The following is a 25,441-nucleotide window of genomic DNA, read 5'->3' on the forward strand; positions in this document are numbered from 1 at the left end:
CTCATTGACCTCACCGTTCAATTAGACCATCGGCTCCAGGAGAGAAAGGGAGATAAACAGGGTACCGACTCTAGGTTTATACTTCCCGACCTAAACCTATGATGGACGAGCAACCACAGGCCACTGATGGGGCAGAACCAATGCAAATAAGTGGCATCCGAGGACCACTAAGTCAAGACGAGAGGGAACGAAGGCGAAGACAAAGATTATGCATGTACTGCGGAAAGCCTCGGCATTTCATCAAGGATTACAAGACAAAAACCAAGGCGACGTGTAAAGAATGCAGAGCAACTAGGAACGTGCCTGTAGTGGAGATATTTTCTGAGAATCAGGGAAACTAAGGTGCCCAAACAAGATAAAGACCCCTTGTTTGAGGCCAGTAGATGAAGAAGTCTTCCCGGCCGTGGCCAGTACGGTCCAAATTTCAGTGGCTCATATGAATGTGTGTGTCTCATTGGACATACCTGGGGTAGGGCCCGTAATAGTGCATGCTCTATTAGACTCTGGGCCCACTGGCAATTTTATCAACCAACAATACGCACAAGAAATTGGTGTACCCTGTATAAGAAGGAAGATACCAGAACCAGTGAAGGCAGTGGATGGTGTGGCGTTGTAGTCTGGCCATGTGCTTTTTCACACCCAGCAGATTCTAATGCAGGTTGGGATGACCCATTTCGAACACATCCACTTCTATCTGATAGACGTCCCCCCATTTCAAGCTCATTTTGGGCATGCCTTGGCTTACACAGCATGATCCCTTAGTACAATGGGCGGCACGCACAGTTACCATGAGTTCTTCATTCTGTGCAGAACATTGCACGAGAGAAAAAGTCCAAACAACTTTCCAGGTGGAGAATCCAGCTGAGCTGCATGCTAGTGGTTGCAAAACTCAGAGTGTGTGCTGTGTCTCCACGCTACCGGAAGAATACAAGCAGTACCATGCCGTATTCAGTGAACAAGAAGCAAGCAAATTGCCCCCACACAGGGACTAGTATTATGTGATTGACCTAGAACCCGGTGCCAGCATATCATGCAGTCGTATATATGCCCTCACTGAAGCTGAAACCACTTATCTGCAGCAATACCTGGAGAAACTGCTGTCCTCCGGCTTAATTCGTCCTTCCTCCTTCCCCGCTTCCTCGCCACTTTTTTTCATCCCGAAGCGCCAAGGGGGCATGAGGGTCTGTATCGATTACAGGGCGGTCAACAGAGTGACCAAAAGAATAGGTATCGTCTGGCCTTAATACCTGTTCTGTTGAACCAGTTGAAGGGAGCCAAGGTATTCACCAAACTGGACCTCCAGGGAGCCTACCATCTGGTATGGGTGCGGCGAGGGGTCGAATGGAAAACTGCCTTTCGTACTAAATTTGGACTGTATGAATATCGGGTAATGTCCTTCAGCCTTTGTAACGCCCTGCCGCATTCCAGTATTTCATGGACAAAGTTCTAAGAGGATTGTTGGATGTATCGTATATTGTGAATATAGATGACATCCTGGTGTACTCGGCTTCCATAGAAGAACACATCCCTCATGTGTCCGCCGTGCTAGAACGTCGACACCGGTTCACTCTCTACGCTAAGTTGGAGAAATGTTTTTTCCACACCACAGAAGTGGATTTCTTGGGGTATGTCATGGGACCAAACAGCCTCTGCATGGACCAAAAGAAAACACAAGCCATCATCAAATGGGAGTTCCCTCCTGTGTGAAAGTCTTGCAGAGCTTCCTGGGCTTTGCAAATTTATATAGGAAATTTATCAAGGAGTTTTTCAGAATTATTCAACCCTTGACACACCTCCTGTGGAAAGGAGCTGCGTTTCTTTGGACGGAATCTGCAGAAAGGGCTTTCCAAACGCTAAAAAACTGCTTTACAAGTGCTCCCGTGTTGCGATATCCGGATGCCAGCCAGCTATTTGTGGTAGAAACAGATGCCTCATACTACGCCTACGGAGGGATCCTTTCCCAACGACACCCAGACACAGGCCAACTCCATCCTGTCGCCTTCTTCTCCAAGAAGTTGTCAACCTGTGAGGTGAAGTACAGCATCACCGACAAAGAGCTGCTAGCGATAAAGAGTGCGTGAGAGGAATGGAGACACCCCCTGATGGGGGGTAGACACACGGTGGAAATATACACTGAACATCGGAACCTTCTGTTTCTGAAGAGTGCTAGAGCCCTAATCCCTCGGCAGCTCCCATGGTCACTGTTCTTCTCCACCTTCTGGATCAGATACTGACCGGGACCACAAAACGGTAAGGCTGATGAGTTCTCACAACCCATGCCTAATCCTGCAGTCAGCCTAGCCCCAGCTGAAGAACTTCCTATAATACTTCAGAAGGCTTTCTTCCCGACAGAAATATTGGTGCTGACAACTACTCACAAATTTTTGGAAGACGTAAATAAACAGACCGAAGGTCTAGATGGAGACGCATAGGTTACTGAAGAACCACAACACCGTTCCGCTGTGGATACCTGAAGGACCACTGCAACAGCAGGCCTTGCAATGGATTCACGATTCTACCTTGTGTGGACATGTGGGGACCCAGAAAACCCTGCAAACAATGTCTAGATACTTCTGGTGGGAAACACTACGGAAAGACACCATAAAATACGTCTTGGAATGTTCAGTTTGTACACAGGCCAAGGCGCAGCACCAACAACCCAGCGGCTTACTCAGACACATACCTCCAGGTCCTTGGCATACCATGTCTATGGATTTTATAGTGGAAATGTCTCCTAGCTCTGGACATGACACCATACTTGTGGTCATCGATCACTTGACCAAGATGGGGCATTTCATCGCCCTGACCAAACTGCCCACATCAGGGGAACTGGCTGCATCTTTCCTACAACACATAGTGCGTTTGCATGGAATACCTTCAGTCATTATCTCGGACAGGGAGACCCAGTTTACGTCTAAGTTCTGGAAAGCTCTATGTGCTGTCATAAAAATAGATGCCCGTCTATCAACGAGTTACCATCCACAGACAGATGGCAAAACTGAGAGGTTAAACCAAACCTGAGAACAGTATCTAAGATGTTTTAAACTGTAACAAGGTGAAGAATGGAGAACGCTTCTATGGACTGCAGAGTTCGCATATAACAATGTGAACCATTCCTCTCTGGGATATTCCCCCTTCTTATGCCTCAATGGATACCATCCTAACATGTTACCATTTGAACAGCCCGTGGTTTCCAAACATCCAGCAATCCAAGAACACCATGCACACCTCAAGCTAGTATTTCAGACTGCCAAAACACACCTAAAAGAGGCTAGAACCAGTGATAAACAAAACGCAGACAAGAAGAGATCACCAGAGCCGTACTATAAGATGGGGGATAAGGCATGGACCAACACTAAACACCTGAAACTTAAGGGCAACACTCGGTTACAGCCTAGCTTTGTAGGTCCCTATCCAATCAACAGCATAATCAACTCTGTGGCCATGAGGTTAACATTCCCTTCTACTTGGCGTATCCACTTAGTGTTTCATGTTTCCCTCCTAAGACCCTGCCTCCCTGGCACCAGATTACCTGAGAGTCCGAGGCCTTTGGAGATAGATGGGGAGGAAGAGTATGAGGTAAAGAAAACTTCGATTCCAAACTTATCAGGGGACTGGTACACTACCTCATAGATTGGAAGGGATATGGCCCAGAGGATCGCTCATGGGAACCAAGTGTCAACCTTCATTGCCCTGGTCTCCTTAGGTGTTTCCACTCCTGGTTTCCCACCAAGCCCGGTGGACTGCCGAGACGTCAGTAGTTGAGAGGGTGTTCTGTCATGTTATGGCGTAGGTAGAGTGGGAATTACAACTTAGAAAACCCATATGAGAGTATGGGAAGCGGTGGAAACATGTATGATTGAGACTACATATCCCAGAATGCCAAGGGAGACCAAGCCTGTCCTATCTCTCTTCCCTCTACTTAAGCCCTGCCTCCAACTGACACGGTGCTTGTCACTGGAGATCAATCGTCCTGCCAGAAAGCTGCTTCCTGCATGCCTGCCGTTTAGCAGCTGCCTGGATTTACAAACGCCCCCGTTTTTTGGAAGATACAGGGGGCCTTTCCTGGAATCCGAGAGAGACTGCCACCGGCTCGTGCCGCGCTGACAGGCGACCGCATTTCCCCCTGTTATCTGGCTCCGAACACTGAGAACGCGCTGTAGCACGACCAATACCAGAAAGCTAATGCCCGCGTTCGCGCTGTAGCGCGATCGATTACTTTCACCTCCTATCAGCGGGATCCGAATTGAAGATGCGAGCTGATGCGCCTTTTTGTGTACATTCCCTGGGGCCAAGTTTAGATCACGTACACGCTCTGGAGAGTAATATTGAAGCAAAGACATTCTCAGAATACATCCCAGAGCTGTTGAGAGGCTGGAAGTGCTTGTTGCCATTGTTTTTTGTTCCTTTGAGTAAAGGTTGCTTCTCTACCACCTGGAACCGCGTGTAACAGGAGAAAGACTTCATTTAGACCCAAGTGGAATTACTCATCACTACCAGAGGGTTATCTGGCCTAAGATAAGTACCTCTAGATTGACTTCTTGCTGAATCGTTTAAGTAGTGCCTTTGCTACATATAGGACATTACTCTTGGTATCAGTAAACAAGAATCGTCCTGATTTCTTTTCTTTATTTTTATCTTTTGTGCCTTTTTGTATCTGGATATGTGCGGCAGTATTGACTGTAAGTGCATCACATATAGAAAATTTATATTAATGGCGGCTTAGGGTGGTGACTTCATGAATGTTGTGTTGTGTCTCACTTTCAGTGAACACGGGGCGATCGTAGGAGTGAGGTCCACAACTCCAGAAGATATCCCTATTTGGGGTTTCGCTGCTGCACCTTTATTGTTTCATTTGTCACTTTTTTCCCTTTCCTCTACTGTGCTGTGACCTGTGGAGTGGGTATATATATACACTCGCAGTTGGTTCCATACGGGGGAAAAGGTTATCTGGCATCTTCCATCGCTCCCGTTGTATCCAGCTTAAAAGGTTAGTGGTTAACCGTTCTCTATTGTGACAGTTTGCTTTGTTGGCCCTAAGTTGGCAGGGTATGCGCAGACATGGGTCCCTTGCTCACTTTGCCACTGGATTCAAGCTAGCCTGGCTGATGAAGGATGTTACCCAGAAACTGGTCCCAGGATGCTTGTTTCTGGTTCAGGGAAGACCTGGCTTGGCAGTTTGGGCTGGAATGTTCCCAAGATGCACAGGATCAAGACTGATTTGCATATAACTGGGTCTGAACTGAGGTGCCAAAGTGAGCTAAAGAATAATGATGGATTCAACCCAGATCTGTGACTGGGGGTGAGTGTCTGAAAAGTTTCAGCGCTCCGTCGATCATCTCCTTGTGTTAGACTTCCCTAAATGGCTGCTGAGCCCGGGGCCAAAAACCCAGGTGCCCCGCCTTGCAAAACCAGGTCGTTTTGTGATAGGTAATTTTGATGTCTCCACAATATGTTTTGGGCCCTTGCCTGTCACAGGTACTTGACCTCCCACAGAAGTGAGGTACCATTTTTATCAGGAGACTTTGGAGAATGCGGGTCGGTGGAAATTTGTGGTCACACGTAGATTCCAGAACTTTCCATCACAGAAATGTGGGGAAAATGTGTTTTATTTTTTCAAACTTTTAGGTTTTCCAGGAATTCTGGGTTACAGAACCTAGTGAGAGTCGCACAAGGCAGCCCATCCTGGATTCCCCTAGGTGTCTAGTGTTAAAAAATGTATAGGTTTGCTAGGTGTCCCTAGGTGCCGGCAGAGCTAGGGTTCAAAATGTACAGCTAGGCACTTTGCTAAGAAAGGGTGAGTTTTCATTGTAAAAATGTGGTGTATCCACATCACATTTTGGGCCGTTTCCTATCGGAGATACTAGGCCTACCCACACAAGTGTGGTACCATTTTTATCTGAAGACTTTTGAGAATGCGGAGTGGGTAGAATTTTGTGGCTCCACGCAGATTCCATCATTTTCCTTCACAGAAATGTGAGGGAAATGTGTTTTTTTGGAAACAGTTTGAGGTTTGCAAGGGATTCTGTGTAGGAGAACCTAGTGCGAGCCACACAAGTCACCCCATCCTGCATTCCCCTGGGTGTCTAGTTTTCAAAAATGTGTAGGTTTGCTAGGTTTCCTTATGTGCCGGCAGAGCTAGTGTTCAAAATGTACAGCTAGGCCCTTTGCTAAAAAATGGTGAGTTTTCACTGCAAAAATGTGGTGTGTCCACATTGCGTTTTGCGTTGTTTCCTGTAGCGGGCACTAGATCTACCCAAACAAGTGGCCAAGGCTGGTAAAAGAAAGTGGTAGAAAACCCATCCATCTGTTGTTAGAAGGAAGATTATAATCCAGGATCACAACTAATGAGTTAATTTTAGGGGACAGATATAGGGTATAAGCAATAGAAGCAGGCCAGAGTGAACCGTCCTATGGGGTATATTATCAAGGGCAGTATTGCCGCTTTAGCTGCACTTTCTGCCGCTAAAGCGGCAATATTCTTATCGCCCTATTAACAAGGCAGCACTAACATGCAATAGCGCATGTTAGCAGCCGAATTTCTAACGCTAGGCATCTTAGCGATATACATAGCTAATGAGATGCAAAGTAGGCGTTCCTCACTAAAACAACATGGAGACAGTCGCAAACACAACTTCCCTCTATTAGCAATGCGACCCTGGACCCGCGAAGCGATAATAAAAGTCGCTGGTATTTAACGCCTGATTAAAACCTGACTTAGCCATCTTGACAATGGAAGGTGGATTGTCAGGCCGAGTCCACACCTGCCTGTTAGCATTCTGTACATTAGCGCTGTGAGATCATGTATGGATTTCACATGCTAATGAGGATTATCGCAGTCTATCGCTGGATTTCTTATCGCCTTTGAGATAAGCGTTGATAATAACACGCTAACTCGGCGATGAAATCCAGCGATAGAACAAAACTCGCTAAGCGCACTCTGCGATATTTATCGCAGTTTGTTGAAAATATGCCCCCTAGTGTTCTTTGTAGGGCAGAATTCCTTCAGAGCAGCAGTCCAGCAGACTGGCAGTCCTTTCAGCAGCTCAACAGTTCTTCTTCCTGGCAGAGTCCACAGGTCCAGAAGTGTGCTGAAGAGTTGGGTTTAAGGGTTCAATTTTTATACCCGGTGAACACTTTGAAGTTGAGGAAGCTTCTAGAGGTTTTGACCCCCCTGAGGTGTCAGACATCCCTTTCCTACCTGTCCTGGTCTTAACTTAAGGACAGTAACGGGGAACAGTGTGAGGTAGGAGAACCGGACACAAGGCTCCCTGTCTCTATTTGCCACCTCTGCCTTCCTGCTGAACTGCCACCACGCACCCATTCCTTTAGGACACCATCACCACCAATAAGGACACTCTCCTACACTGGGCTCCTCTTTTAAAATAGCCGCATTCGCTGCATTCTTCTGCACAACTATTTTAAAAAAGCACTTACCCCCTGCTGTAATCACACGGGCACCAGGCTGCGCTTCCCCGGTCCACCACGGAAAGTTCCGGTTGAGTGGAGGGAAGGCTACGCAGACCGGAAGTGCTCGTGTGCAACGATGTTAGTGCTCTAGTCTTTAGCGCTAGGCTTTAAAAATGCATGGCCAACGCGACGCGCAGCGGACGCGTGCAGAGGGCGCACCAATGGCGCGCTTCTGCGCCCGTCCGAGCCAGACAGGGCCCAGGGCCAAGAATCTCTGTCCCCCTCCATCAACCCTCATTACCTACACACAAAATGCACTATTACAACGGAGGCAGACCACTAATCCATCATGCCTCCACTCACTCTCCCCAGAGGATCGATAAAACCCCTGCGGCCACTGCAGCTACACTCTGTCTCCAAAGAACACTACTCCCCCTACCACAACCTCAGTTAGCTTGGCCCTGCTGAACTGCTGATCTCTGCCCAAACACTCCAAGGAAATCTATCTTCTCCTGCAGTACACTAAAATTGATATACTGTTTTTAACAGAAACCTGGTTGTCCCCTAGTTCTGACCCTGACGCTGTCCAGGTCCTACCCCCAGGATATCTAATTCAGCACCTCAACAGAACATGCGGCAAGGGTGGGGGGATTGCGATTATCTATAAAAACTTCCTCACCTGCCGCTTCTTGGACAGCCCCATCCTAGACTGCGAGAACACCAATTTCACTATTCAGCTTTCCCCACTAAATCATTCTCGGGCTTTCTCCTCTACCGCCCCCGGGAACACTAGGGCAATTCCTCAGCTCACTGTCAGGAACTATCATCTCTCGAGCCAGCACTTCCCCCAACTTTACTCTGTTGGGAGACCTAAACCTCCATTTCGATGATCCCTCTGGCAAAGCTGCAAGGGAGCTAGCACTCGACTTGACTTCTTACGACCTCCATCTGAAGAGCTCCCTAGCCACCCATGTAAAAGGACACCTACTAGATCCGATCTTCTCTAACATCACTGCATTAAAATTTAAAGAGCCCCTACCTATCCCCTGGTCAGACCACTTTTTAATCCTATTCACATGGCAAATCACCACCGAGACTCCCCAGGCACAGGCTCCACGTAATCCAATTTGTCCCTGTTCCAAACTCCCCATTGATGAATGGAGACACGTACCACGTACGACCCAGACCCTTTGGTAGCAGACGGGAAATTCACAACCTGGGTAGAAAACTCACTCGACCTAGTATTGCCCAGGAAAATCCCCCCTAAAAAAAGTGGACCGTTCAAGTCCCCTTGGTTTACCCCAGAACTCCGTAACCTGAAAAAACAATGCAAAAAGCTAGAGCGGTCTTGGAGGAAACACTGGGCCACCAACAAGAAAACTGAATACAGAGCAGCCATTAGGTCCTATAAAGCCTCCCTAAAAACAACCCAGGCTGCCTACTTCGAAGGGAAAATATGAGCCTCTGCCAACTCATCAAGGGAAACTTTCCGTATTGTCGAAGAACTTTTGAAAACGCCTGACCCACCCCCGATCCCACAGGCCACAGATGCAACGAACAGGCAGAATTCTTCTTGACAAAAATTCAAAATATCCTAAAAACCCTCCCAACCCTTGATCAAATACCAGTACACACTTCCCCAGCTTCTCCAAATGTCACTCTCCACCTAGACTCCTTCTCCCCCCTCACAGTAGAGATACTTTCCCTTATCCTAGAATCAATAAAAAGTGGCTCCCCTTTAGACCCGGCCCCCCTTAATATCCTAAAGCTAGTGACACCCACCATTGCTTCCTCGATCACTAACCTAATCAATGCCTCTCTATCACATGGCACCGGTCCATCCAATTGGAAAAAAGCTCGAGTAAGAGCACTGCAAAAAAAAAAAAACACCTAGATCCCCTGGAGATGGCCAACTACAGGCTCATTTCTTTACTACCAGGAATCGGCAAGATAGCAGAAAAAATTGCTAACCAACAACTTTCCCCCTTCCTGGAGGCCGGCGCACTACTACGCTGCTCCCAGACTGTCTTCTGCCGTGGCCAGGGCACAGACACCGCCCTGGTGGCAGTTGTAGAAGAGACAAGGAAAATCCTGGACTCAGGAGGCTAAGCTGCGGTGATCCTCCTGGACTTGAGTGCAGCCTTTGATACGGTTGATCACCGCATTCTGATACACCGCCTCAGCAGTCTGGGAGTCACAGGGTCGGCCCTGGCATGGGTCAAATCATACATAGAACACAGAACTTATCCTTCAGGGCAAGGGCCCCCCATCTTAAGAGCCTTGATCACCCCCTACAAAGCCAACAGAGAGCTAAGATCTGACCACCTCTTTCTCGCAGAATTAGGAAGGCTCGAACAGGAGGGCGTCTATTCTCCTACAATTCCGCAAAGCTCTGGAACTCTCTCCCCCTCAACATTCGCAAAGAAGCCAATCTACTGAAATCCCGTAAACTCCTGAAAACTTGCCTTTTCCCCTGGGTCACCCCTGCTCCTTAACCATTCCACAACTCAGCGCTGGGGCACCCCCGGGTTGCCACCCGCTCTACAAATCCAATTCCATTCCATTCCAACTTGTTTGAGGTCACAAAAGTCCAGTAAAACACTTTGTGAGAGTGTTCAGGCAGAGACTTCATACTGTGCAAGTGTTGTAGTTGCCAGCCCCCCTCATTAACTCACAGTGGCCCATCCTGCCTGTGAAACACACAAAGATCAACTGCTAGCTAGACCTAGTCTGTGATCCAGGAAGAGAGTGCAGGCACCAAAAGGTTATGACAAAAAAATGGCAACTTTCTAAAAGGGCATCAGATAATATCCTGGTCCGCAAGATACAGGAGTGGCGGGGAAATGGCACCACGGAACCTCTGTAGCATGAATGTCTGCACCATCTCTTCCTTATTTCAGGCTGGACAAAGGCGGTCACTGTGCTTTATAGAACTCTGTTGGAGGGGGCACAGCGGCCACTTGCTTCCCTACAGGTCTACTGGAGGCAGACTACAGGACACTTCTCCCTGATTCCTCTTGGAGGAGAATACTTAAAGCTAGTTTCTGAGTGTCTAGGATCGCTCGCTTCAAACTTAGTCAATTCTTTTATCTCCATTGAGCCTACTTGAATACTGTCACATCTATGCCATGTTTTCAACCGTGACCTCGTTATGCCCCTGCAGCTCAGTTGAAGATGCAGATTTTTCTCCACATGGTTTGGTCATGCCCACTTTTAACCCTTTATTGGATGACAATTCTAAAAGTAGTGCAGACCATCGACAGAGACTTGCCTGTTAGTCCCTCACTGCGCTTGCTGGGCCTTCATGAATGTTTAGCAATCAGGGAGGTTATGGATAGGTTTCTGCATCTGGCCCTAATTATCACCTACCAGCAATTGACCATGAGCTGATAGTCTCCTTGGGGTAAAAATGTTTACTGTTGGGGGCTGGAACTGATGAGGTAAGCAGACTGCGAAAGGGAGGCAATCCTTTGAGAGGAAGCTGGGGGTTGGGGGAAGAAAGGTGCCGATACTACCAGCTCAGGATGCCATTTTGTTAGCCTGTTTGCATGTGGGATGAGGGGGCCGGGTTACTCTGACTGAGATCACTTCTGGAGACTCCATGTCGGGCTCAGCTGATGGTGGGTCGGCCCCAACGCCAGCTCGCTCCAGGTAGTGGTCCTTTTTTACCCTGATCCCGCTGCTCTTCCTTCCTACCCCGGTTGTGAGTGGGAATCGCTGAGATGTGTGACTGGTATGCACGCGAGGGGGTTGGCTTGACCATATTGCTATTGATGTTTGTATGTCCCCCTCTTGTGGGATCCACCACCCCTTCTACCTGAGGGGGGGGTGTCTCCCTACTACTGGAAATGTAATCATTATTATTATTGTCCGCTGTGCCTTTCTTATAATGTGTCATGTACTCTGCTTACAACTGACTTGGCCTTGCTCTCAGCCTGCCTGAGATAATGTGTTTTTGTGTATTTATTGTGACCTGTTGCAAAATTTAATAAAAATATTTACCAGGAAAAAAGCATTATAAAAGGGCATTTTCAGATTTGTTACTAAAAATGTATCTGACTTTACCATTAAAGAGGGCTTTTCATTAAATTATTTAGACATCAAACAGAATCTATTGGAGAGGTAAGTGTCATAGTAGTGAAAAATGAATTCAAGAGTTCTTTAACACCAAGACATGTAAAACTTATAATTACATGTCCATCTTTTTAAATACACTGCACCCTGCCCCCTGGGCTATGTGGGGCCTACACTAGAGGTGACTTATATGTATTAAAGAGTGAGGTTTTGGCCTGGCAAAATGTTCACAGGCACACTTGTTGCATTTAATGTACGGGCGCTAGGTACATATGGAACCACTTTACTAGGGAATTACAAGTAAATTAAATGTGCCAATTGGGTGTAAGCCAATTGGTAAACAACCTTTACAATGCAACTTTTACAACGCAGTGCCTTTACAACGCAACTTTTACAACGCAAACTATTACAACGCATTGCGCTGGGGGGCGCTCTAGGATAGGGAATGTGTTTAATGTACTATCCAACACCTTCCCTACTATCCACGGGGACTGGAGTTGGAATAGTAAATTAAACAATTCACTATCCAGCGCCTAAAAGCACTATGCGTTGTAATGGTATGCGTTGTAAAAACCGCGTTGTAAAAGCATGCGATGTAAAAGCATGCGTTGTAATGTCATACATCCAAGCCAATTTCACTATGTTTTACGGAGAAAACATGAGCAGTTTAGCACTGGTTAGCAGTGGTAAAGTGTGCAGAGTCCTAAAGCCAGCAAAAACAAAGTCAGTAAAACAGGAGGGTTGAAGACAAAAAGTTAGGAGAGAACAACAGCAAGAATGTAAGGTGTCCCCCAGCGGAAACTGTGGAGAACTGCCCAACCTCCTGGGAGTTCTCTTCACTAAGTCCTAGAGGAAAACCTAGAGAGACAATCAGCATTGGTGTGTTATATTCCAGGGCAGTGTTTCACTGTAAAGTCCATTCCCTGTAAGGGGATGGACACCTCAAAGTTCTACCCGTCATCTGCATTAGTCTCTCTGAGGTCTGTCTGAATCTAGAAGTGAGCACCAAAGAGGCATGTTCTCAACTTCTTAAGTGCCTAGACCACTGTTAAGCCGTTCCTTTCTATTTCACTCCATCTCTGTTCCCTTTAAGTAACTTCTAACTGATGAAGGCTACCCGTTGATCTAGGCCCTCTTCATTTAGCTGTGAGAGTACGGCCTCTATGCCATGCTCTGACGTATCTGTTCACATGGCCTTCTTCAGTGAGTCAAAAGCGTTCTGGCATACCTCCGTCCAAATCAGCTGTCTAGGCTGTTCCTTGGAGATCAGTTCTGTCAACAGGCAACAATGGTTCCATATCCCGTGACAAGTCTCCTGTAGTGCCGGATGAGGCCAGAGTAGGCGCTCACCTCTGTCTGGGTCTTGGGAGGTTCACAAGCTAGAATATGTTGGATTTTGACCTGGATGGGTTGCACCTTGCCTTCTTCCACTTGGTGTTCCAAGTAAACCACTGAACCCTGCCCTATCTGACACTAATTGGCCTTTATTGTCAGGCCTGCCCTCTGCAGAGCCTGAAGTACTTCCCTGAGATGGCACAAGTGGTCCTCCCAACTAGAATGGAAGATGAAAAGTTGACTAGGTAGACAGCACTTATGTTTTCTAATCTAGCCATGACCTAGTTGGTCAACCTCTGAAAGGGGTTTCAACCCAAAAGATAAAGGATGCGCTGAAATTCAGGAAAGCCATTAAAACGTATCTATTTCCGGAGGGGAAACAACCTTTACAACGCAACTTTAACCACGCAGTGCCTTTACGACGCAACTTTTACAACGCAAACCATTACAACGCATTGCGCTGGGGGGCGCTCTAGGATAGGGAATAGGTTTAATTTACTGTCCAACACCTTCCCTACTATCCACGGGGACTGGAGTTGGAATAGTAAATTAAACTATTCACTACCCAGCGCCCCAAAGCACTATGCGTTGTAATGGTATGCGTTGTAAAACTCGGTTTGTAAAAGCATGCGATGTAAAAGCATGCGTTGTAATCTCATACATCCTTTCCGGAGAAATAGTGTCTCTCTGTCTTTTTTCTCTACCTTAGCTATGTTTCTTTACTTGGGACTAGCGCCGGGACGCCCCTTTGCTGGGGCAGCTGTGCGCTTAATAAACTGTATAACATAACATAACATAACATCATGCAGAACTGGAAGTGACCTTCTGGGTTACAGAATGCAGACCTCTCTTTGGCCACCTCAGTTAGGACAATCTGCCAGTAACCAGGCATTAAGTCAGCCCCTAACCGATCGTTGAGCTCATCAGCTCGGGGGATGAGGTGTGAATCAGTTTTAGTGACCTCATTGAGCCCCTGATAATCCAAGCAGAACCTAAGTTCAGGGGTGGTACCTGGAGAGAAAGCCTTGGGGACCAGCACCACTGGGTTTGACCAAGGACTGTTTGAAGTCTTAATGACCCCTACCTCCAGCATTTTGGAGATTTCCTCCTTTATGCTGGATCTCCCCTCATCAAATAGACTGTAGATCTTACTCTCCATAGGCATACTGTCCCCAGTGCCAATATCATGTGTATACTATATAGTGGGTCCAGGGGTAAGGGAGAAAAGGGGAAACTGCCCCAACTATTGGCAGCAGTCACTCTTAGGAACCAGTGGTCTTGTAGGGCACGGGAGGACACTACAGGCTCTATCCCCAACACTTTTTGGCCAGGCTGAAACTCAACCAGAGTGACCTTCTGGTCATACTACTGTTTCATTACCTCCTTTCTGGCTTCTAGATTCTCTTTGGTCTTCTTCCAGAAGCAGTTCATTGGGTACGGAGTGCCAGCATGCAGCTGACCACATCCTGGGGGACCTTCCCGGGAGCTTGCTCCCAACCCTCCTTGACCAGACTGAGGGGCCCTCACACAGGGTGCTCGTATAGAAATTGAAAGGGGTTGAATCCATCCTCCTTCTGTGGTTCCTCCCTGTATGCAAACAACAGCATGGCAAGCGGACATCCCACTTCCTCCTCAAGAGCTCTAATAGGCCCATGATCATGATTTTTAGGGTCTCTCAACAAACCTGTTAGTGTGGGTATGGTAAGGTGTGGGAGACTTATAGATTAACCCACACACGTTCCACATGGATCTTGACATACGCAGACATGAAGTTGCTACTCCAGTCAAATACCACCTCCTTGGAGAATTGCACTCGGGTAAATATCCACATCAGTGCCCTGGCCACTGCGAGCTCAGTCACTCAGAGGAATAGCCTCTGGCTACCTGGAGGCATGGTCCACCAAAACCAGGATGTTTCTGTTGCCTAGCGTGTCTTGGGGTCCAGAGGCCCCAACAATGGCAATGTCCACCCTTTCAAAGGGAGAGGAAGTGGATGCTGGGGAACCTTGATCTTCAGTTCTGACTTATCACTAGCCTAGCAGGTATGGCATGATCTGCAAACTGCATCTGTGGCCATCCTCATCTGAGCCAACATAAGTGGGTGACAAACCTTTCAAAGGTCCTGTTCTGCTCTAGATGACCTGCCAGGTGAACATCATGAGCCATTTCCATTAGGAAGGCCCAGTAGCACAGGGAACCACCAACACATGGGTTGCACCAGGCTCAGGAACCTTAGGCTCGCTATACACCACTCTCCCAGTGGATCATGTGATCACTAGAAGTATCACCAGCTGCGAGGAACTAGGTCTGCTGCATTAGGACCTCCAAAATAGGGCACTTCTTCTGCGCACTTCAGAAATCCTCCCTAATAGGATCCCCTCCCTTCTACCAATTGGTCAGTTCAGATAGGTTTTCCAGGGTAGCATTCCGCTTCCCCATTGTCCTTAGGCTCAGCCTACTCCCAGACTGTGGGAATTTCAGGAGTGGGTTTTCTGCGCCCCCTGCCCTTTCTATTTTTGGCAGGCACCTGTGCCATTCTTCCAGACTCCAGATCCTCCTAATTACCCTATCAGGTGGTCATGCACCGTGTGGCCAGGTACACCCACTCAGGTAACCCTAACATCTGACCTCCACCTCTTACCAGATGGCGTGCTCTAGGTCATTGCCCAGCAGACAATCCTCAGGCATGGATAGACTCACAGCTACCCATAATGAACCTGAGACTGCCACACTCAAAGGGAACCAGAGCCACTGGATAGTAACTCTCAAAGTTGTCAGCTGCAATAATCTCCTGTTTTGCTGACTTTGTTTTTTCTGGCTTTAGGACTCTGCACACTGTGCCACTGCTAACTAGCATTAAAGTCGGTGGCTAGAGGACTCTGCACACTTTGCCACTGCTAACCAGTGTAAAAGTATGTGTGCTTTCTCCTTAACCCCACCGCTGCTGCCGATGTTCAGCTGATTTGTTTTTCACTGCTGCAAGGCCTGACTCTCCCATAGGATAAGGTTGGAGTTACCTTGTTACAATTAATAAGCGATAATTTCCAAATGGAAGCTGGTAATCACTTCATATTTGGTGTCTTTAGAATTGTAATGAACAATCTTCCCTCATGGTAAAGTCTGATTTAAAATTTTGAAAATGCCACTTTTAGAAAGTTGACATTTTCCTGCCTTAGCCATTTAGTGCCAGCAGCTTGTCTCTAGATCACATAACTGGGTGTAGCTGATAGTTGATAACTGAGATTTGTGTATTCCTCCTAGACAGCCACAAACAATAAAGAGCTTAGGTGTTTCTGGATGGACCATCACTGACAGGATGGGAGGGTGGAGATAGGCACAGCCCTACTTACACTTGAAAAGATGACTCCTGTCTCCACAGAACGGGCGTCATACCTCCCAAAGTTAGTCTGGAGCCAGGACAGGGAAGGCAGGATGCTTGTGGACTTCAAAGGGATAAACCTCGAGAAGCTTCTGCCACTTCAAAGGAGGGTCCAGGTACAAATATTGAATCTCAGACACAATCTCTTCAGTACACTTCTGGATCTGTGACTACTCTGCCATGAAAAAGGACCACTGTGCTGCTCAAAGGACTGCTACTCTGAAGGACTGCTGCCCTGCTGTGATGACCTGCTGCCTGCTGCCCTCTTGCCTGGGTGAGAAGGACTGGACCTGCAGCTGTTGATCCCAGGACCACAGAGTGACTCCAAGGGCTAGTTGGCTTGCCTCTTGGCTACAGCCTTAGGGACAGAAGGCTCTCTGAACACAGCACCTGGACTCTGCCATATGTGAGCCCTACACTGCCAAGTGGTGCCACCCCAGTACTGAACCCTTGGAAGTGGGCCTGAAGGTGCTCTTCCAGCCCACCTGTGGATCCAACAGAACCAATGTATCTTCCCTGCTGCATTGCTCAGCCCTGAGCAGCCTCAGCTGCGAGGTTTCTCCCAGCACAAGGACTCCACATTGACCTCACAGCCCGCATCAGAACCTAGGCTGTGCAAAGCTTCACTGATGCAGGCCCTCACATCGCAAATCTCTCGTCAACGGCAGCCTTGGTGACAGCGCATGTTCTCGCATTGCAGCCACACAGCTCTTCGGAGTCGATGCATCACCCTAACTGCACAACAAATCCTCCATACCAGACTTCTCATCACAAGCCCTCATCGATTGGGTCCTCAGCAATGATGCAGGACCTCACATCGCAGCTCTGTGACATCTCAAAATGTTCTTGATGCCAATTTGTCAATGATTCCACTGGTGAGCTGCAATACTAAAATGTCTTTTACCATAAGCATACTCTTAGAAGAATCCTGCCCTTAATACCTCTGCCCTAAAGTTTGTTCTTCTGCTCCTGTAATGGTCTACAAAATTGATTACTGGCAATGTTTAAGTGCAAACTTTGGCCATAATCCAAAGACGGAAAAATATGCATGGCACGGCTCATCCTTGCCCTGAACCCAACTAATCGCAGCTCCCTCACAGTGATGTTTGCCGACTTCTTCGACTAAGCAAAGTGTGACACTCAAGAGTTTATGTCTTGTGTGCAGGGTATTTCAAGGATAAGCACCCCCCACCTTACCAACTTGTTGGTACCACACTGGACTGGAAGACACCTAATGTGGGCCATATAAAACAGACATTCTGTTCACCTGACGTGATCTATATTTATGTGTGTGTTGTATCTTTATAGTGCTAACCTAGCCGAAAGGCTAAGGAGTTCTGCCCACCCTATGGAACTCCCTTTCGTTACCACTACTCGTTGAAGAAAGATTTTCTTAAGATCCCTGAAGATGCATCTGTTCTGAGAGCCTACTGGGCTTGTGCCCTGCCGTCCTGGCCTCCTACTGTCACAATTGTAATCCTCCTATGAGCTGTCACCCTACTAGTTGATTCCCCTTCCCTTAAAAAGAGTTGTGTTGTAAACTATAGTAGCTGTAATGATATTAAAACATAGGTTATCAGGTCACTCTTTAGCTAGACTGGACACTATTTGGAAGATCTGGAGGCACAGCAAGGAGTTATAGTCCTCTATATTGGGCTATTCCTTGTTCTTTATTTCAACAGGGGAGGTAACTCTAATTCAGACAGTAAAAGAGTTACGGGCCAAGTAAACCGGTAAAAAAACATTCTCAGTGTTGCCTTTGACCGTTTACACTGCAAAATATGTGTGTGGGAAACAAGCCGATTATGGGGAATTGCTGAAGAAATTGGGTGTGGAAACAGTGATTTCCACAGCAGTTCCCAATTTCCAAGTTTCTTCTTAGGGTGCAACTCAGAATGTTGAGGTAATTCTGCACCTCGGGGTTACTGATCCAGTGGCCTTTTGTGGGCATAAATACTGCATTGGAATTTGTGAGACCCCAATTCACCAAAAGTCTAACTTAAACCAAAAGTCTAGCTATACTACTTTTCAGTATTTACAAAGGTAAGTTACTAGTAGTAACTTTACTATTAGTAATTTTACAACTAACAACTTTTCTAGTAGTACCTTTAGTAGTGGTAAAGTTACTAGCATTAACTTACCTTTGTGAACACTTAAAAGAAATAAAGATAGACTTTTGGCCTAAGTTAGACTTTTGGTCTAACTTTACCTTTGTGAATCGAACCCTGTATATCTAAGACTGAGGGCCTTATACTTCTACCACCTTAATAATTATTTTTCTCACTAAAACTCGGGCAACACAAAAACAATAAATAAATACATAAACGTCACAAGAGACACAGAGGCGTGAGGGCTGCATAGCTAATTCTGTTATTATGATATATCACAATAAAAAAATACGCGAGGAAATATACTGGTTTCTATTATTTTTTTTAAAGTATTACTTTGCAATTCCATCCACTGCAATCATTCTAAGCATATCTAGTGATCCCAGACTCCAGTGCCAGATGGGGAACTCTTAATGTGTTACCTTGCCTTAGGTGATAATTGCATTACCACCATAGAGAAAATGCAGCACATTAGTCTCTTTGTGTAGGTTTCAGCCCGGAATAACCACAACCACCTGACTTAATGACATCCATAATAGCTCATTACATTTGCAATTAGTCGTTTAATAACCGCGTGCTCTATTGTACATAAACAGCAGCTTGCAGTCCTGAACAGGACTATTTGTCAGGTCTCGTGTAGGCTTAATTAATAACAGATGAAGTAATATAGAAAAACCCGCGATAACAACATGTTAATTAATGTGTGCGCTTCTGTTTTGTAGCATGGCGAGGAAGCAGTCGTTTGACAAGCCAGCTGTAGTTGTCTATGAACTGATTGGAAATGACGTCTGCAACTGGTAAGCTGACACAAAATAAAATTCACACATCACAATAGTTCTATTTGCTCATAAACAACACTGGAAACAGTGTGATATCTTTATATATATCTTTCGTCCTCCGTAGCAGTAGGAACACGCAGATTATTAAAATAAACATCGTGTATAAATAATTTATGTGTAGTACCATTCATAATGTAGGCAGTGTAAGAAAATAACTATGATTTCATTGAGCATGGTTCTTTAATACATTGAACAAAAGCATCTTTCGTCTTCCTTGTATCATGTCAGTGCCTCCCTCTACCCCTTCACATGTCCCAATGACACCATCTCCCTCTTCCCTGTCTCTGTGTATTCCCCCCACTGTGCTTCCTTCTCTATGGTGTCAGGGCTCACTGAAGCACAGGTCCTAAATAGGAAAATTAATATTAAAATAAATCAAATCCGCGGGTGGAGAGCTTTCAAAGGATTCCACAAAGAACTTCAAATACACTACTGTATCTAGCATGTGAACTGCACCTCTTCCTGTTGCTGACTCCAGTTCATCATTTACTATTGTGCATGCACAGTACAGGCTTCAGTGAATGGAAATCTATGAATAATGTTCCTCCAGTAGACAATACTTTAAAGCCATCAACACGAACACAACTCACAGATTAGATGAAGTTTGTAAACATGACTGCAGATTATTCTAATTGTGTTCCGTCGAGTATGATGGAATACAAATTCGTTTAAAAAAATCATTTGCTGAGTTACAAAATAATACAAATATTACAGATTCATAGATAGTTCATAGACTCAAACGAATTGGTTGATTGAATCCATCACATATGATTGGACAGTTACAATCCCCTCCATTGCTACTGATCTGAACCTCAAACCCCTGTTTTTCAGGTCCTTGGAATTAGTAGATATCCTAATAGAACAGGTGTGTCCCCCGTGCTTTTCCCTAGGTGATTAACATAGGCCGCTATATGATGTTGCATCTACTGTTGAGAAGAGAGGCCTTGTGTTTCGTGCTCCACTCATCATCGCGAGACCCTTAGACAAGTTTCCAGACATTCGGACGTGGTGGAAGTGGAGGCAAGGATAGTCTCAGTGCAACCTGGTGTGCCTAACCACATCTCATCAGATGAGTCAGTAAGATGGCCATCTAGGGAGGTCTGTCCTGAGTATGATTGGCCAGATCCACTAAGGTCACTCATCCCTGCTGGATCTGTATGTTCAGGATGACCATCATGTAGCCCCTGGGATCACCCACACACTCAACTATGCCCTATATATTAAAGTCAGTTGATAAGTCAGTCTGGGGTCCAGTGGCGTTGAAGTGCCACTTTGGAAAGTTACTATTTTTTGAGTATTCATTCTACCATTGATATCCTGCTCTTTATTCCACCAACACATTTTCCACAGTCAAATTAAAAAACCTACAAAACAATACTTTGCAGAATTGTGTCTTTGTAAGATTCAGATGCTACGTCAAAAGAATACTCAGCAATGCTACGTGGGAGGTGGGTGTAGAGTTGCTCCTTCAAGGGAATAGGCTCTTCAGCACCACCTGCAGCCCTGCTTTGCTGGCCTTTCTGCCAGCATCCAAACAGTAGTGCTCACCTAAGGTCCAAGGTAACCGCTTTGTCACTGTCTTGCAGATGCCCACCTACATCGTCTTGGATGTAAATGCCTAAGTTGCAGCTCTTCTTCTGATCAAGTGAGTCATTAAGGGACTGAGGCAGCTGTCAGTATTCCAGCAATCCAGCTACCACCTCTTTAGTCCTACCCGAAAGCCACGAAGAGTTGTGCCGCAGATCAGAAAGATTTTATTCTGGCATGTAATAGGCATATTTCTTACATCCATCATATTAGGGCTCCCTCGACAATGGGTTTATGTGACTTGCAAAATACAGGAAGAGATAGTCTGGTTCAAGTGGAATTAAGATACCACTTTGGGATACACTTTGGATGAATCCTGGGAGTGATTATCATGGTAACCCCTGATGAATGACTTCCATTGAGATGGCTTGAACCTCTACACCATCTAGCCAATGTAATCGGCAACTCAAAGCCTGCATTCCAGTTTTGGTAGTTGAACACACAGGAATGCTTTAGTTCAAAAGTGGCTGGCTTAAGGGAGACAAACTCAAGGTTTTTGTAACTTTTTGTTTAAGATGCTTTTATTAAATATTTCAGTGAGCGAAGTTGACATTCGTAACCATATTAGAGTATTTAATATTTGGAAACATGTGCTCCATATGCCACAACAAAATACAAACTTAGAAAAAGCCAAATAAATAGCACATACATACACCCTGCGTGCTAGAAGCATCCTAGTCAGGTAACATATGTTCACAGCAGAGTACATTGTTAGCCCTTGAGTTACAATATACATGACGCTAGTAGTAGCCCTCCTGCCTGCAGTGCCCTGTCTGGTTCAAAGAATGGCTGAATCGGTGATCATACTTTGCTACCATCAGAATGGTAACCCTTAAGGTGGGCTGTGCCACAGAATTCCATATCACTGAGACCAGGAGAACACATTTCTATATAAATCGCTGCTGGATGTGTTGTAAAGGTATTTAGATATCTAATTCTGTGAAGTCAGTGAGGACCTCCATCCACAGGTCCAATATGAGCTTCCTGCGGACCCCGTTTAGTTCCTAAGCTGGATGGCAGCCCCCGCATCTGTCGCCCAAGTTGCCACCTCGGATTTCCATCTAATGTAGGGCGGACCATCCGGGGTCCACCAGTTTCACTCTGTGTCCTTTGGGCTATAGCCAGGGCAAGGTCAAGAAATCTGTTTCCCACTTTTTTGCTCAATTGCATGCTGTAAATTCCCAGAATACGAATCTCTAAAGTGTGTAAGTCAAGTCTATTCAACGTGCGATCTAGATCTCCAATCTCCATGGTCCCAAAACTTGTCACTATAGGACAGACCCATACCATGTGGAAGTTTGCATTTGCCTGAGCACAATGGAGACAATGCATGTTGTCTGATTGTGTCAAGATGTTCAACCGATGTGGGATGAGGTAAGTGTGGTGTAAAAAATTGGATGTATGACATTACAACGCATACTTTTACAACGCCTACCTTTACATCGCACGTTTTACAACGCATACCATTACAACGCATAATCCTTTTGGGTGCTGGATAGTGAATAGTTTAATTTACTATTCCAACTCCAGTCCCCGTGGATAGTAGGGAAGGTGTTGGATAGTACATTAAACCTATTCCCTATCCTAGAGCGCCCCCCAGCGCTATGCGTTGTAATAGTTTGCGTTGTAAAAGTTGCGTTGTAATGGTAGTTCGTTGTAAAAGTTGCGTTGTAAAGGCTGTATACCTAAAAAATTGGAATTGCTTGTATTGTAGAGCATGTTTCGTGTGATTATACGGACCCTTTCCATGGCTTCCTCTGATTCCTTTTCCCAGAACTGTCTGCTAATGTCAGTCTCCTATCGCTTTTGGAGTACAGTTAGATTGTGGTCATGGATAAGGTGGTTGATAAATCCATGATACAAGTCTGCGACCATTGCCAAAAGTCAACAAGGTGTGTAACCGGTCATGTGTGGGGGGCTTTGCTATGCCTATCGAAAGATGGCCCATTTCTCTTTGCAGTGCAGCATATGTCAGGAATTCTGTTGGTAGTGGGCCCCCGTACCCAACCAAATCATCAAGGTCACAAGCCCTACCCTCCTATTAGCAGCCTACCACTGTTTCAAGGCCACTTCCTGAAGTTTGCATTCCATAAAAAAAGCCTTCTCCAGATGTGGGTATACCAACTAATGGAAGTGTGGCGCATACAACAGGCAGTATTGTGTCCTTTGGACCACTTTGTTCCAGCAACGAATCCTAGGCTAATCAGCCCAGTACAGTGGCGGGGGTAGTGGAGTCCGACATGCGACGGACAGGAGCAAGGTAAGTAATTAAATAAATAAAACAATTTATGAGTTGGCGATGCAGCACGCTCAAGGTGAATTGTTTTATTTATTTAATTACTTACCTTACTCGTGTCCGTCGTATGTCGGACTCCACTACCCCCTCACCCTGCACCTCCACGCCCAACTGCCCCACAGCTGCACAGCACTCCCTCGGCGAGCCGCCACTGGCCCAGTACGCTGCTCTGCTCTCAGCAGCAGTCCCAAAATCATTGTCACAAGGGTGCCTCTGCGACAATGATCTTCTACCTCCCCTAGCTCTGCTATATAGCAGCCAGCTAGGCATCTTGCCAGCCATTGTTGCTGGATTGACAGGAAGTCTGGGGCAAGGGGGGGGGACTCCCAGCCCTCACCTGCCTGTCAGGCATTGCAGCACTTCCATTGAGACCTGGGGGCCTATTAGGATGACGGGCGGACTTTGTCCGCCCGTCATCCTACCGGGATTTGGGACCGCCCGCCATAAGGGCGGGGGTCCCCTGGGGGGTATTAGTATGTGCCCGCCACTGTGGCGGGCACATCCTGCATTTTTAGCATTGTGGCGGGCGGTGCTCTCTGCACCGCCCGCCACAATGCTAAAAATGCATTCATGCATTTGCATAGACAAAGCGGCAGGCACCGCGCGGTGCCTGCCGCGTGCACCCCCACTTCTCCTTCACTCTGGGGGCCCCCAGAGTGAAGACCGCATGCCTTTCCGTGGCGGCATCGCCGCCGCGGAAAGGCATCTGAAACAGCCCATGATAATATGGCTGGCGGTGTCTATTAGACACCGCCACCATATTAAACCTTTTCCGCCCCAGTCGCAAGGCGACCGGGGCGGAAAAGCAGCGGACGGTCTTTCCGTCCGCCGCGGTCCCCCCTGCCATCCTAATATGGCGGGGGGGAATTCAGGTGAGGATGAGCCCCCTGGTGCCTGCCCCCATACCAGATCATGTCACGCAACAGGGTATTGAGTTCCCTTAACAAGCTCTGCGGTATCCTTTTGGGCAGGTTCACTAAGAAGACAGGACTCATGGCAACAGGACCATTTTAGACAGTGCAATTCTGGCCATAATAGGTAGCTGAAGGGAGTGCCAGAATCCTTCCTAGCTTCACAGAGCTTGCAGTGCCTCTCCCGAGTTTCCTTCCCTTGTGTCTTTTCTAGAATTAAATACCTGACTACCAAATATCAGAGAACCTGCGAGATCTACTCAATGCTATACTGAGACTCTAGCCATAATGAGCCGTGGAAATCGGTTGACACTGGTAAAAAACAGGATTTAGTCTGTAGTCCCACGATACTCCCCAAAGAGTTCAGGATCTCAATGCTCTAAGGCACTCTGGAATAGGCATCACGTAGATACAGGAGCATGTCATCCGCATAAAGTGAAACAACATGCTCTGCACCCTGCAGTGGAATTCCTCTGTCTCTCCCTTCCAGTCTCATAAAAGATGCAAAAGGTTTCACTGCCAGTACAGAAAGCAGCGGGGGCAAGGGGCATCCGTGGTGTGTCCCTCTGTACACCTCAAATGCCTCGGAAATGCACTGGCTGCTACAAACCCTCGTTCATGCACCTGGTACAATAAAGTCATCCATTTGTCCCATCCCGATCTCAGGTTCATGCAGCCAATGACCGCTCTCAGATATCCCCAGTTCAATGTGTCAAATGTTTTGCAGATGTCTATAGATAGTATCAGCGTCATGGCTCGGGCTGTGTGGGAGAGGGTCATTTTCCAGTGCCTTAAACAGGTGCCAGATATTGAGGAAGTACTATGGTGCGGAATGAAGCTGTTCTGGTCATGGTGGTCCATCGATTGAGATAGGACAGAAACCCAACAGCCAGCCCTTTACTCAGGATCTTGTAATCTAAGTTCAGCATAGAGAGCACTCTATATGCCAGTACATTGAGAGGGTCTCTTCTAGACTTGAGGATCGACACTAGAAACACCTCCTTAGTAGTGTCCACAAATCTGCTTCTCTTCAATAGTCTTTTAAACATTGAAGCCAATTTGGGCACAAGGAATGTGAGCTCAGTGTTTACAACTAATAAAGTTCCAGGAGAACTAGTTGCTAGCTTGTCCACAACTGTTGACAGTGTTCTAATGTTGTCATCATTGAGTATGACTCCTACAGGTTGAATGATTAGTCCAAAAATGTCTCCTACTAACTGGTTTTCCTTTTCTGTACTACGAGTGTGTCTGTGTGCAGGTGCCATTGTTAATGCATCTGTACTATATATGTGATCTTTGGAAACAATATGGCTATGTAGCCAATACCCTCCAAGTCAGCAAGTAACTTGAAGTAAGCATCTTGTCCACAAACAAAATAAACTCCTGGAATTATGTGTTCTTCCCCTTGTAAAATTTGCCATGTGCCTCCCATTAAATTTGAATGTATGTTCACAGCTACTATTTCCCCACATATCTGGTTCTTGTATGTGTTCTTCTATTGT

The 25,441-nt window shown here is 46.5% G+C and overlaps 1 protein-coding gene across 2 annotated transcripts in view; it reads left to right on the top strand.

The window, feature by feature from the left end:
- The window catches only part of AOAH (acyloxyacyl hydrolase), a 919,324-nt gene that overhangs the window by 757,777 nt on the left and 136,106 nt on the right, over positions 1 to 25,441 (top strand). For both annotated transcript variants that reach the window (XM_078688219.1, XM_078688220.1), the window contains exon 15: positions 19,029 to 19,103. In XM_078688219.1, the coding sequence (XP_078544345.1) occupies positions 19,029 to 19,103 (75 nt within the window). The remainder of the gene's footprint in view (positions 1 to 19,028; positions 19,104 to 25,441) is intronic.

The sequence above is a fragment of the Lissotriton helveticus genome, chromosome 4_1 (genome assembly GCF_964261635.1).
Source record: "Lissotriton helveticus chromosome 4_1, aLisHel1.1, whole genome shotgun sequence".
NCBI classification, from domain to species: domain Eukaryota; kingdom Metazoa; phylum Chordata; class Amphibia; order Caudata; family Salamandridae; genus Lissotriton; species Lissotriton helveticus.